We start from the raw sequence: 14,729 nt of genomic DNA on the forward strand, positions 1-14,729 counted from the left end.
ACAAAGTGTGGAACAAATTCATTTTTGGTGTCTGACTCTAATTAAGATGAGGCGACATTTGTTTTTGTTCAGCTCCCACATTGTTAGCAGACTTAGCGGGTGAAGTTTAGTTTTTGGCTCTGGGGTTGAGGCACATTCTGGTTTTGGGTTCAGCAGAGACAGTTTTTCTCTGAAGTAAAGTGAAAACCTTTAAGAAAGCATCAAAACAGATTAAATTTTTGAAAGCTGTAAAAGTGATGATCACTCTGCGGTAAAACCATTCTAGTAAACATTTTGTTTGTTTGACTTTAATTCATTGTTCCATCAGCGGTTGTTTAGTTCTTAGCTCAAGAGCTGAAATAGAGTTAGAACTTTATAAAAGTGGCATCAGCTGAAGAGTTGTTGGTTCAATTCCTGAGGACGCTAATCTCCAAATTGCTCCTGGTGTGCTGGTCAGCACCATGCATGGAAGCTGGTAACATCCCGCTTAGTGTCCCGTGTGGGAAGCTGCTACAGAACCACCATCCACTTATTAAGATCGTACTGGACCAAATACAAGGAAATCCACGGAGCAGTTACTGGGATCCAGTTACAGACTGAGGGATGAACGCACACGCAAGCGGTTTTAAAATCCACGAAATGGGCGTTCCACCCGGTGGAGGATTAAGACGTTTTCTGCTTTGCTCTTTAGTTCTGACAATCAAAGCCACATGTATTATCAGTGCCATATATTTGATCAGTTTTCCAGAGCAGGTTGCTCATTAAACCAAAGGGCTGTGGGATTGATCCCTGAGTGTGGTTGAGTGTTGACATGTTCTTAAGCAAAAACTCCAAAAATGCACAACCCCGGGGCACACTGGCCCTAATGGCGCCACACAAATGTAGGTTAAAGATGTAAAGACAACTATAGCAAGCGGGGCCCTTCTTCTCCCAGTTTGGGAACCACTTGGTATCCAGAGATTGTTTCCACATAATAAGCAGCACAGCAGATTTTTGTTTTAATTTCCCTCACAGCTACATCAGCTTTGAGTAATTTCCGGAATTCTTCTCTTCATCCAGATTGAGCCCCAAATATTTCACGGCGTCTATCTGCACGTTGTTTTAAACCTTTCACTGGGTTCCGTAACATTTTTAGTTCGATTCATGTCCATCCTGATGTTCTGTGTTCTCAGTAAAGGATCTAAATGTATTAATTTACAGTAAATGAAGACGGTGTTGGGAATGGCATTGATATTAATGCAACTGGAACGTATTATTCAGCAGTTAATCAAAGTTCTAACCTCTAAATCAAACTTCTCTCCAGCTTTTAACTACACATTTAAAAAAATAATTACTTTTGTCATGAACATGAACAAATCCATCCATCCATTTTCAATACCTGCTTACTCCAATTAAGGGTGGGGGGGGGGTGCTATCCCAGCAATCACAGGGTGTGAGGCGGGTTCACCCTGGACAGGACGTCAGTCTGTTGCACGGTCACATAAAGACAAACACACACTCACGCCTACGGACAATTTAGTGTCCAGTCTATCTAACCTGCGTGTCTTTGGATGTGGGAGGAAGCCGGAGCACCTGGAGGAACCCACACAAACACGGGAGAACACGCAAACTCCACACAGAAAGGATGCAGGTGGGAATCGAACCCATGACCCTCTTGCTGTCAGACAACATGCTAACCACTAATCCACCGTGCTGCCCTACAAAGTATCCATGATGACTCAAACCCGGGATGTGTTATCCATAGTCTTTTGTCTTAACAGTTACTCACTCCAGACTGGCTGAATCACATGTGGACGTTGTCACTTTAGTGACTGAGTGGAGTCGTTTATGACCTCGAGCACATGTCTTTGTGCACCATTTTTCTAATTTAATTGGACAACAGTTTCCAACCATGAATTTCTCAATCTATTTGTCCTGCATTTGTTCATCATATTTTGCAAGGATGGGCCGATCCGTGTGGCGACTATAATCCAAACTTGTGCGGGGTCACTTGTGACCCTCGGGAAGGTCTATGAGATTGACGACATTATAGCTTCAGATGGTTTTGTAATTTGCCAACTCAAATCATTATATTTTACTGTTTTGCAGGGAGGCCAACAGGCCTAGAATAGCAAGAATTGCAGCTGCACAAGCACTGAGACTGATTCTTGATTCCCGGAGTGAGGATGAAAATAGCTCATGATTGTCACAAAGGATGACTGATGGGTTCATTGAGATTTGTGTTAAAGTACTGGCATATTTGCTGGTCACCGGGTCTTCTATATTTGATGCTATAATTATGCTACCATATTAGTCACTAAGATAACTTGGTCGCTTGAGGGTTAAGTAGGTGAAACTGCAAGGTTTCAAAATTTAAGCAGAGGCACGCAACTGTTTCTGGAGGGTTCAGAAACTTAAAGCAGACAGTGAAGACTCAGACAGCATTCATTGAACTCTAAAGGCCAAATTATAACTCTTTTTGTTCCAAGTATTTTTTTTGCACGTCCTCCAAACTGATCCAGATGCATCCAGGCAGTGCAGTACACACACTTCAACCATCGAAGAAGAACAAAGCACAGAGAAGAAACCACGACTTGATGGCCACAACAACAACAACAGCAAAACATTTTGGACATGAATTTCATCATTGTTGATCTAATTTTTCACACTTGATTGATGTCACCACAAGGCTCCACGGTGACAAATGTCCTGGTGGGATGAGTTAGAGCATGAGTGCTAAAACCGCTTTCATGTCTCAGTCTGCTTGGGATGATAGAGGATGGTTACTCTGTCAACCGTTTGGTTCTCTGCCTTTTGTTTTGCCTGGGTGGAATGGTCACAGCAGATGGTCACCACACTGTTTTTCCTCTCCATTGTCACCATTGTGCTTTCTCATGGAGCAGGTAAGGTCAAGACCATAAAGGGTCAAGACAGAGCAGGGTTTTAGAAGTGATTAGATAAGCAGGCTCAGGGATGAGCAGCACCTCATTATTCAGGTCTTACTTCTTTTTCGTACTCTACAATGTCAAATCTGACAGGTTGCTGAAATCTCATAACATTCTTGTCTGTTTTAGGTGTTTGTGGATGGTACAGAGACCACCGTGGTTCTGCAGAACCTCGACCCTCTGACACAGTACTTGGTCAACGTCTACGCCATGCTGGGAGATGATGCGAGCGAACCCATAAAAGGAACTGAGATGACACGTACGTCTTCTTTTTTTGGGTTTCAGCCTCACTTCTGGGCTTGTACCAGATCCTGGTGTGAACATCAATGAGTGATCAAAGAAACAAGTAGGAATGTCAAATCCCTGAGTTAATTACTGGAAAGGTGCAGACCGGCCCGTGATCACCGGTGAGAGACCTAAACATTTTATTTCTTTTGCACTCGTGCTTAAAGAAGTATGTATTCTCCCATTTACATCATTTTCCACTTAAGGCACAAAACTAGTTTCAGCTGATTTGGAAAACTCTTAAACTTCATTTTAGGAGTTGCACTTCCTTTTACTCAGCTTAGTCCCGTAACACATGTAAGTGCTTAAAGCTGCCTGCCAAAATGTGAGAATATGCAGGTTTGGACACTTTAAGTTGTCTTAAAAGATGTCGACTCTTAAACTATTTGACATGTTTTATAAGGCAAATATTAATTATTTTGTGTCCATTTTTCAACAGGTCTGTTGTGTAAAATGGTCCCATGTCATATCTGTCTAAACTGGAGCTGATATAGTTTGAAACAAATTTCCAGCTGTTTATTTTTTACCTGGTCTAATTTAAAATGGTTTTAAATTAAACTGCTTTTAAACTGTTTGAAAGTAGCTTTCAAACAGTTTAAATAAAATATTAACCTACTTTGATGTGGTCATAAAGAGCTCTCACAGCATTTGTAAAATACCATCTTAAATCTCTTCAAACACGAGATAAGATGGTTTTAAACACTTTTAAGGTTGATTGTTGTAAAGTGACGTCTCAGAACAAACGCTGTCTCGATTTAACACTCAGTGCCGCTGAGCGCCGTGAGAAGGATGGACGTCTACGACGAGCAGACCACCACCATGAGGGTGAGATGGGAGGAAGCGGCGGGCGCCACGGGCTACATGCTGCTCTACAGCGCCATCAACGCCACCGAGCCCACCACAGAGCAGGAAGTAAGCAGCAAACACGCTGAGAATGTGCACCAATGAATGGAAGGCACACGGCGAATCAGCTGTGGAGAGGACAGAGCTGGAAAAGCATCAAGACAAACAGACTCGCGTTATGTTCAACACACACACACACACACACACACACCACTTTGAACGGCTTACAGCAGTTCCAGACAAAATGCAGATATCACGCCTTGAGCTAATGCCCCCCCCCCCCCCCCCCCCCCCATGTGGCCATTCAGAGAAAACACAGAGCGTCATTGTTGGTGAGAAAGTGGCGACTCGACCGTCGGCTCAGCATCATCGTTTGTACACGAAGTGTCAAAAGCGGATTCAGCAGAAATGATTCTTCCAGTGTCCTTATCCAAATGTTCCTGTCATATGCTTGACCCCTGACCCCTACATTGCTCTGGTCCCCTTGCAGATGAGGGTGGGAAGTGACACCACGGACATCCAGCTGAAGGGTTTATTCCCTGACACGGCCTACAGCCTTTCTGTCTTCGCTCTGCATGGAGAGTTGGCGAGTGAACCTCTGATGGACCGGGGCGTCACATGTATGTTCGAGATGAATGTTGGTGATATTTGACTGTCATATGTGCACCGTGAGCCGTGTCAGTATGTGACCACACAGAAGGACTGCTTAGGCCACTGGGGTCTCTGTCTCCATTCTAGACCTGTAACTATGGAACACTTTGACGATTATTTGCAAAAAAAAAAAAAGAACTAAACATTTACTCCATGTCAGTGAAGCTCTTGTTGGTCTTTGAGGCACTTTGTTCTGTTGTCCCCAATATTGATACATTTAGTCTTCAGAGGGTTGTTATCTTCCCAGATGGTTGCCATCCAGGACCCAAGGTGGTTCCATAGTGTGGTGGACGCTGTGACATGTGGGACAAGCGCATGTTTCCTGACCTGATAGTCCAAGAGTTTTACCATTAAATAAATTACAATTTTGCACAACAAGTGTGAGAATTCAATGTTAAAATCTGAACACTGTAAGAAATGATGGATTGAATTTTGAAAAAGCCACAAAGGGGATTTTTTTTTTGGTAGCTTTTAGTCATTATGCACATTTTCTGGACCTGTCCTGAAAATGTCTTCTTGTTTTGCAAAATTTCCATTATTTTGCTGTTGTTGAACCAAAGGGGGGGGGGGGGTTGTTCTCTACTGTAAGAAAAAAAAAAAAGCCACTCACTTCAACAACACGTACATACAGTTTATCTTCAGAGTTGTTAAAGTCTACTGGTCTCGAGAGCATCGTGGGATTTGTTCCCCCTGACAGATGTTTGATTTTTCCCTAATCTTCTTGGGGAGGGATGAAACTAGCAGAAAAACAGTGGTTCAGGCCTCACACCAGGTTGAAGGAAAGGTTTTGAAGTATCTGTGCCGTCACTTTAATTATGACTCCTGTGCTTCTTTTAGTGCCGCTGCCACCTGCGGGTGAACTTCGAGTTCGTGACATCACCCACAGCACCATGAGGCTTATCGTGGGATGCTGCTACTGGTCGTGTTCAAAAGTACCTCATCACCTACACGCCCGAGGGTGGAGACACAAAAGAAGGAGTTTGGATCCATGTGTTTCATGTCCAAATCCACAGAATATCCATAAGAGAGATGTCAGAGTTTGGATGTTTTTATGGGTTCAGCCCCATCAGGTCTTTGTCTGTTTGAACCATCAGGATGGATGGTGATGAATTTATTGATGCTTTTGATTGATCGTACTCTGTTTGGGTTCAGACTGCTTAATAGAGATTGCAGGTACTTGGCTGGACATCAGGGAATATTTTGGAGGCCAATGCAGAGATTATGAAACTGCTCAGGATGTGGTTTTTCAGGAACTGGGGGGTTGTTATGCCTTTGTGGACTGGATGCATATTTTGTGCTTGCATGGCTCCATTTGGGAGTTCTTGGGCCACAGCAGCTCTGTGGTCCAGTTGCTTCTTCTTCGGCTGTAATCAGGTGGAGGTAAGCCTCGTGGCTTCTCTTTTGGAGTCACACATGGGAAAGTTACACATGAACAGAGGGTTTGAACATCCAAAATATTGTGCATGGAAAGGAAGAGCTCACTGGCCGGAAAGTAGAACATTATGTCTGACCTTAAGGATATTATGGTGCAACTCAACAAGCGACAACGTGTTTCTCCAAACACTACCGCTGCCCACATTCCTTCCTATGGTCCTAAAAGCAAGTCAGTTCAGATTTATACCTCAAATGAAAATGTAACAGATTGGACAAACACAGAATGGCTGTGTTTTAAATTAGCGGAGATTCCGATTGAGGTCAAATTTATTGAAGTTCAACAATAAAATCAACAGAATAGAGAGCAATAAATCACTTTCAGGAGTTTGGTCAATCTTGTAACTTTTTTGTAGATTATTAAGTGTCTTTTTTCCTTTCTTCTGGATTTCTTTCAGAGTTTTTCAAGACTGGAAAAACTCTGCAGAAAAGAAAGACAGCAGAGTTTTAATATCTCCAAGACTGCTTGATTAGTTTTTATATCTGCATCTTTGATATGATTAACAACCTGTTTTTGATTTAGATTTTTTTTTTCTTCAACAGCTTGAAGTCAGTGGAACATGGACCACCAGACAGCTGGATAATCTCATTTCACAGACTGAGTACAGCCTGGCTGTTACGCCCATCTACGATGAGGGACAGGGTCAGCCAATGCTGGGAGACGCAGTCACTGGTAAGACTGAGATCCAGAAGCAACCGTCGTGACATTTCAGCTGACAGCATCATCTGAACCTTTATTTTCTGGTTGCTCTGTAGATGTGGTTCCTGCTCCAAAGAATTGAGATTCTCAGAAGTTTCCCAGACCGTTCAGAGCCACCTGGGAGCACGGAGCCCCAGACGTGGCTCTGTACCAGCATAGGCTGTCAAGCAGGGCGAAGCCGACTTCAATTACGTAAGACAAAATCTACTCTTGTGTTGTGTTGTGTGTGGTTTTTTAATGAATTGTGCCCGTATATACATTTTTTACAAGCTGCATGTTTCAGGGTTTTGACAGATAACAAAAATAATTTTGAAATGGTGTGTTAAAAAAAGAACGACAGAAAAACAACTCTTTAGACATTACACTTTTGAAAAAGCTCATGAGCCACTCGAATTATCAGATGGAAAAAAAAAAAGATGAAAAAATGCCTCCATTTTGACCTGTTAGGATTGCAAGAATCCACTACATGGACCATTTTGGATGATTTTGGGTCCAAATGTAGGTGTTTGACTACGAAGAATAAGGCCTACACAGGCCCATCTGGCCAGGTGTGATCCTGGTGTATCACTGCATGAAGCAGATGGAGAGTCTATGACTCCCTCATCAGTGAGATGCCCGTCCATACACAGTTACTGCCCCCAGTCATGGCTTGTGCCATTTCCACTTGGTTCTGACATGGTTAAAAATGTATTCAGTTTCAATTTATTTTCATTTATATGGCGCCAAATCACAACAAAGCTGCCTCAAGGCGCTTTCACACAAGTAAGGTCTAACCTTACTAACCCCCAGAGCAAGAACACAGGCGACAGAGGGAAGAAAAACTCCCTCTGATGATTTGAGGAAGAAACCTCAAGTGACCAGACTCTGCCTCTGGTGCCTGTGTTCTTGCTCAGGGGGGTTGGTAAGGTTCGACCTTACCTGTGTGAAGCGCCTTGAGGTGGCGTTGTTGCGATTTGGTGCTGTATAAATGAATTAAACTGAATTGAATACATTTTTACCTTGGTCTACGAACCAACTGAAACATGGTTAACCAGCCCATGATTGGTCAAGTCCTGTGTCACATGTTATCACCAAAAGAAGAATTTATATACCACGTGTGCAGCCATCTTCAGACATCGCTGCCATTTGTCATCCATTGGCCAGCAGGGTGGATTAGCGGTTGCACTGTTGCATCACAGCAAGAAGCATGGGATGATTCCCACCTGTGTCTTTCTGTGGGTACTTCATGTTGATGTGCATTATTACGGGGCCAGGGACAACATTCTGTGAAATCAGTGTGAGCAATATTCCGTTTCACCGCAAAAATAAATAACTGTTCTGATTGCCCTATTTCTGTTTAGTTTATTGGGCCCCTAAACCAAGGAGGACTAACTAAGGAGATATGACCTCCTTGCTGGCAGTAAAAACATGACTGGCAGGGCGCTTTGAATGCTAAAGCTCAGACTTTACTCTGTCATGGCTCGCGGCCCACATTCTGTGTTTCTGTCACTAGGCCATCTTGAACAATGACGAGACCACTCACTTTCTGGAGAACCTGGAACCAGACACATCTTACGATGTGTCCGTGACTGCGATTTACCCGGATGAATCGGAGAGCGAGGATCTGCTCGGCACTGAGAGGACATGTAAGGCAACACGACACACAGTCATCTCCTCACTGCATTTGGATTCTTGACAAAAATTTGCTCTGGGTCACCGCAGTGGATCCAGTGTGGATCAACATCTCGATTTGTTTTATTTTTTATTTATTTATTATTTTTTTAATGTCTGAAGCCCTTTCTGGCTCAACTTCAGATCTAAAAAGTGAAAGAACCTAATGTGCATGGGTTTTGGGTTTTGCAAACTCCACACTGCAAGGAACTGGGCACATATGGGCTTCTTTTAGAACTGCAGAGTCAAACGTCAATCGCTTTAATACTAAAGTGACCAGAAGTACTGAGAAGCTGAAGGTGCTTTTCTGCTGCAGAAACTTGATCCTGCAGACCTGCAGCGGACACGGTGTCCACTGGAAATGTGTCCATGGCTGCACAAAGAATGGTCCTCATTCTCTGCCGTTTCCAGTTTTCATATTTGCTGAATGAAAAAAATTAAAGCAGATGTGAAATGCGTATATTAATTGTAATGAAGTCACAGACTCATGTTTTTATTGTGTTTCCAACAGTATGGGCCAAGAATTCTTGCCCATCTGACAATTTATCTTATCCAAACACTGCCAAATAGCATCTAATATGTTGTCTATTGCCCATTTATTTGCCCATCCTGCTTTTTTTCTTGGAATTTGACAGTCCTTCTGGTACATAGCACAAACTGAGGGCCTCGTGCATAAATCCACTTTTCACTTCTCCATGTTGCTGTTTATTTGTCAATCTTGCTCGTTTTTTAATTAGAAGTCCTTTATTTAAGTAGCAGCACAGGCTGTGATGTGCACACATGCTCCACTGAGTTCCTGTCTGTTGATAAACTCGCCCCCAGGGAAACCCTGTGTTAAAAAGTCAGTTCCACGTACAGAAAAGAGGTGGTATTTTCACTTGTGCAAATTATTTTTCCTCTTCCAGAGGCATTTTTTGACAAATGCAACTTACACTCAAGATAATATGGTACTATTAATATAGCAAGAAGTCATCTGGTCTACATGAAACTATTGGACTAAATGAGCTTGCTGTCCCACATCACATGTTGCTGCTGTAGATCAGACCTTTTGCTTTCTGTGAACGTATGCTGGCTGTAATGTTCAGTGACAGGTTTTCTATTTCTGCCTCTGTAGTGTCCAGACAAACTGGTCCACGTAAGTATATTTGTGCTAAAGAAAGAGGATGATTTTCTTTCAAGCAAAGACAGCATGATTCATTTCATCATTCATCCTTCCATCAACTGGACTACCATCATCAAGCGAGTCGTGTAAACACCTCCGCTGCTCCAGTGGCTGTTTGTGCGTTGTCCAAACCGTTCATCTCCGTGTAGCTTCTGACATCGAGTCAGACACCAATTAAATGTTTGAAGATTAGTATTTCAATTGTGCATGCAACTCGGGTTTGAATCTCTTCATCATTATGTTGTCCCCATCCATTCCTTTCCGTACCATCACATCTCTTCATCAGGAGTCATCGGCGCTGCTCCTGGAGATCACCTGTCCTGCATCTTTTCCAGCTCCACCCATTAAGTCAGGTGGCTCAGCCTATCAGGAGCCCGGAAACACTGACTGGAACCCGTCCAGCTGCGGTTGCAGCAGCGTGGACGTGGAAAACGTGCACAGCAGATGATCTCCAGGAGCGTCAGGGTTGGCGGCTCCGGCTCTGCGTTCATTCTTCATCTCTCCATCCATTAATTATCCTTCCATCGATTCACGGCTGTTTAAGATGATCCATCCCTGCTTCAGAAAAGACAAACTTGTCTTTTCTCCTTTAAAGCTGTGGTCCTTGATCCAGATCAGTGGCAGATCATTGTCAGTGATCCAGAAGCCACGTGTCACATCTGTATCTATTAAGATTTAAAAATGATTTGACAAACTGACATGTCAAGGACTGCATGTCTTTAAACAATACATCAAACTAAACCTGTCAGCCAATAAAGGACAGACATTTGGGTGGCATTGTAACTGTGTGTGTGTGTGTGTTGCAGTACCCAGTGGACCTCCCACCAACCTGGTTGTGTTTAATGAAACCACCACCAGTCTGAATGCCAGGTGGAATCCAGCTCCAGGTCGTGTGCAGAACTATAAGATCACTTACGTCCCGACGTCCGGAGGCAGGACTCACTCCGTAAGAACACATGAGCGCCGTGCACAGCGCTTGTGCACAGAGCGTGCTGCTCACATCACACTGACCTTCACGCAGGTCATCACACAGTTCACCGTGGCTTTGGTTTCCCTCAAAGCTGGAGTGTTTCTAAGTTAAGGACGGAGTTATTTTTAGCTCCCAGCAGAGCTCAGGAAGTGAAATTATTCCATCTGCCCGTGCATGAGAGGACTGACACCAGATTCCATCTTCCACTGATTTTGTGTGTAATTTACAAAGGTGTGCCGACATTGACCGGTTTTTCTGGTCAAATCAGGGAGGATTCAAATGTCAGTGTGTGCCGGAAGGAGCTACTGCTTCTCGTCTTCCTTCAGTATTATGTTTCTCTGTAGCTCATAACAGGAAGAAGTAGCTGCAGACATGCATCACCCTCCCCCAACTGCATTAAGAGTTTTGGAACCTGGTACAAAAAGATCTTTGGATTGCGGTTCATAATTATTGTGGCATGCTGGGGTCAGGAAGCCACAAATGTAGGCAGGAAGAAAATATTAAATGGCCTCGTAGACAAAGATAAGTCAGTCTGTTGACATCTGACGAGCGCCGGAGGAGCTGCCAGCCAACGCATACAGATCACAGCGATGTTAGAAATTTGCTTCCTGTGATAAAACGGGAATGCACTACGATACACGCTGTCCAATCACATCACACCACTGCCCATTACTCACATATACATTATGTTAAGGGGTAAAACAATTGCAGATAGTAACTTTTTCATGGCGTTAAGGGAGAACTTGTACTGCTCTTGTGGGAAAATCCAAGTTTCAGTTGTACCTTTTTTTTTAAACACAGATAGTGAACATGAACTCCAAAGAAAGGCAGTTATCAAATAAAGCTGTGATGTGTCTAAAACAGGAAGCACCTTCAGCTGTTGTGCCAAGTTGAACATTTTCTGGTTATTCTCAATGAGGCTCTTCCTCCCAGAAAATGGTATTACCTTAGTTGTCTCAGCATTCACAGTAAGTTTGCAGAGAGGAGTCAGAAACTCGTGTGGGACCAAGTCACCACAATAAAAATGTTATTTCATATCCCTTCACCAGCATTATCTATATCCACTATGAATGAAAGAGGGCTGAGAATAGAGCCTTGCGGAACGTCACAACTTAAATCTTCAAAACCAGACTGCAAACCTTTCACTTTAACACAGGTGTGACACACAGAAAAGACATAAAATTTGTCTGAATTCAAGGTGCCTTCAAATGATCTGTTTTCAACAAACAAAAGTTCAGAATCCAAAGATGGACAGTCAGTTTGTGGCAAGTTTACACAAAATTACAATTTGCTGAGAACAGTTTCTAAAAAAAAAAAAACAAAACCAAAACAAAAAAAAAAAAGATAATAATAATCTGACTCGGAACCAGCCAGTAACATCCATAAGCTGTGGCCTGGGTTATTAACAATTGCAGATACTCCTGGTGCAAAGTTTGAAAGCTGAATAACCAAACATGACATAACCAAATACGTAGGTGTAGATCGGAGTCCCAGAAAAGCCATGTGTGTTTGCAGGATGTGTAAAAGTATTCCACATTACAGCCTATACAAGGATCTAGAAAACTGCTCGACCGCGGTGATGCACTTCCATATACAGACCTGGAATACGGTGAAAATATCGCAAAATGAGCGTTTACGAGTTCACATTGTGAGTGGACTACATCGCTTCACCTCCAAACAAACAAAAGGCTGATTCAAACCAAATATCTTTTTTTTACTATTTGTAGGCCAAGAACATTAATATTTATTTTTCCTAACTAGACCCAGGTTGGAGGGAAGAAGACGACAGTTCTGCTTCCAAAGCTGACCCCAGACACTGAATACGCCATCAGTGTGGTGGCAGTCTACCCCCGCGGAGTCAGCAGGGAATTGAACGGACTGGGCAAGACCAGTAAGTGCGCGGCTTTTTGGATACTGGTGAATATGAGCTGAATATGTAGTTAAGTCATCATCACACAGGACGACTCAGCATGAAATGAAGCTCATCCAGCAGGACGTCTGGTCGGGATGCGCTGGTAGAGTCCATGTCTTCTCAACCCAGTGTCAGGGTGGTCATGTTCAGTTGTGGAGTTCTGGGAATGTTCAAAACCCCAAAGTCACCATATTGTGTTGGCAAAAATCACCATTTCTGCAAGGAAACAAAAGGCATTCTGTAAAGTTGTTGTTTGCGGTATCCTTTTCTCGCACAGTTATCCATCCTTCATCACGCCTGTAGTCCAGATGTATAGAAATCCATGAGTGAACCAACCTTTCTTATCAAGTTGTAACTGTTTACTCCAATGGTGAATGACAAAAACTATGACGTAAAGTGATCTACAAGGCAAACTGTGTCCACGAGCAGCGTGTACTATGATGACTTGCGGGCAGCGTGTACTACGATGACTCGAGGGCAGCGCGTACTACGATGACTCGCGGGCAGCGTGTGCCGCGATGACCCGCGGGCAGCGTGTGCCGCGATGACTCGAGGGCAGCGTGTGCCGCGATGATTTACATGTTGTTCATGTTTGCCACCCTAAACTGGATCAACAGGTTGTGTGACGTTACACGGTACCATGACCACAGCGCACACACACTGAAAGGACCTGATATGGCCAAACACATCCTGGTCATGACGGGATGTGTTACTTCCTGTTGCGTCATCCCATCTGATCCTGGCTTCATAGGATCCATCCCTGAATAAATGATTATATTTTTAGTGGTGTTCGTGAACTTGTTGCAGTAGTCTACTAACGGCAGTCTACTTTTGTCTTCATCCAGAGCCTTTGGGTGGTGTTAGGAACCTGCGTGTCACTGATCCGACAACCAGCACTCTGAATGTCAACTGGGAGCCCGCTGAGGGAAATGTACGTCAGTACAGGATCTTCTACATCCCAGCAGCTGGAGGAAACGAAGAGATGGTATGTTGAAAATAATGTTTGAAACTGTGACAAGGAAACCTTCACAAATCCAACAAAATAAATGACGTTTTCACCCAGTGCACCTGCACTGGTCACTGCTCAGCCTGACCGCTGCCTGTACGTTGATCCAGGTGCAAGTGTCTGGAAGCACCTACAACACCGTGCTGAAGAACCTGGACTCTGACATGGACTACACCGTGAGCGTGCTTCCAGTCTACTCCATCGGCGAGGGACAGCGAATGTCTGAGAACGGCAAAACCCGTAAGAGCTCGTTCAGAGTCAACGTACAGCTGAATATTCAGTCCAGATAAGAAAAGTCTTATTGGATCTCAGCTGAGCCGTGACGCTGTGTGATCTTGATGTTGTGGAGAGAAAATAGATCATTCACACTGAGAAGAAAACCTCTGAGAATTCTTATTCGTCAGCCAAAAGTCCATTAATGTCAGTCAAAAATGAACTTTCTGGCCTCGGCTGCTGGCCTGTTTTTCTTAACATCAGAAAGTTTTCCGTCATCCAGGTCATATCATGCAAACCCTTCAAAACGCACGCTTTAATTCAAACTGACAAGAAGCATTTGTTTCTCATCATGCACACGCACAGCATATCAGACATCTTTTCCCCTCCAGTCCTCCAGGGAGCAGCAGTGGATTTTCTTACTGAATGTCTTAGTGGGGTTTTACTTCAACATCCTCTCTGGTTTTAGGCTCCATTCACCAGCTTCACTGCTGGACTGAAACTCTTGGATTGAAGTTCTCAGAGCATCATATTTACAGATGTCTGTCAACATTCGTGGTTTCCACTATTCTGTACTTTGGCTTTTGTTCAAACAACATAAAAAACAGCAATTAGATTTATAAAATACTGTCAATATTCAATATGCTGGAATCAAACCACTTCTTGCAACAGACCATCAGGTTTCTTACCGAGACTACAACAATCACAGAAAATTTGTCCCTTTGACTTTGGACATGAAGTGGTCCAACCAATGCAAATGGTACCACATCTGCCACACTGTGGACCCCCTGGGTCCTGGATGGGAATCATCCAGATAGACAACTGGTCCATCCCCAAATCTTGAAAGTAACCATTAAGTTTGACACAGTACACCAGGATGCTGAAGAGGTTGGTTGACTTTCAGCTACTCTCATTTTGAGCAGAGTCTTCACAGCAGATCCAGCACAGATCTGCATTGGCTTTTGACAAAGTTTGGAAAGTTTTACGTTGGCTAACCTTCCTG

The 14,729-nt window shown here is 43.5% G+C and overlaps 1 protein-coding gene across 1 annotated transcript in view; it reads left to right on the plus strand.

Annotated features, from left to right (window-relative positions):
* Positions 1-14,729, plus strand: part of LOC117531770 (collagen alpha-1(XII) chain-like) — a 136,737-nt gene that overhangs the window by 60,444 nt on the left and 61,564 nt on the right. The window contains 13 exon segments of the mRNA XM_034194907.1: positions 3,033-3,162; positions 3,955-4,100; positions 4,522-4,651; positions 5,520-5,584; positions 5,586-5,660; positions 6,657-6,786; positions 6,870-6,971; positions 6,974-7,005; positions 8,306-8,438; positions 10,432-10,571; positions 12,357-12,486; positions 13,353-13,492; positions 13,624-13,753. Coding sequence (XP_034050798.1) covers positions 3,033-3,162; positions 3,955-4,100; positions 4,522-4,651; positions 5,520-5,584; positions 5,586-5,660; positions 6,657-6,786; positions 6,870-6,971; positions 6,974-7,005; positions 8,306-8,438; positions 10,432-10,571; positions 12,357-12,486; positions 13,353-13,492; positions 13,624-13,753 — 1,483 coding nt within the window.

This window comes from Thalassophryne amazonica, chromosome 19, assembly GCF_902500255.1.
Source record: "Thalassophryne amazonica chromosome 19, fThaAma1.1, whole genome shotgun sequence".
Classification (NCBI taxonomy): Eukaryota; Metazoa; Chordata; class Actinopteri; order Batrachoidiformes; family Batrachoididae; genus Thalassophryne; species Thalassophryne amazonica.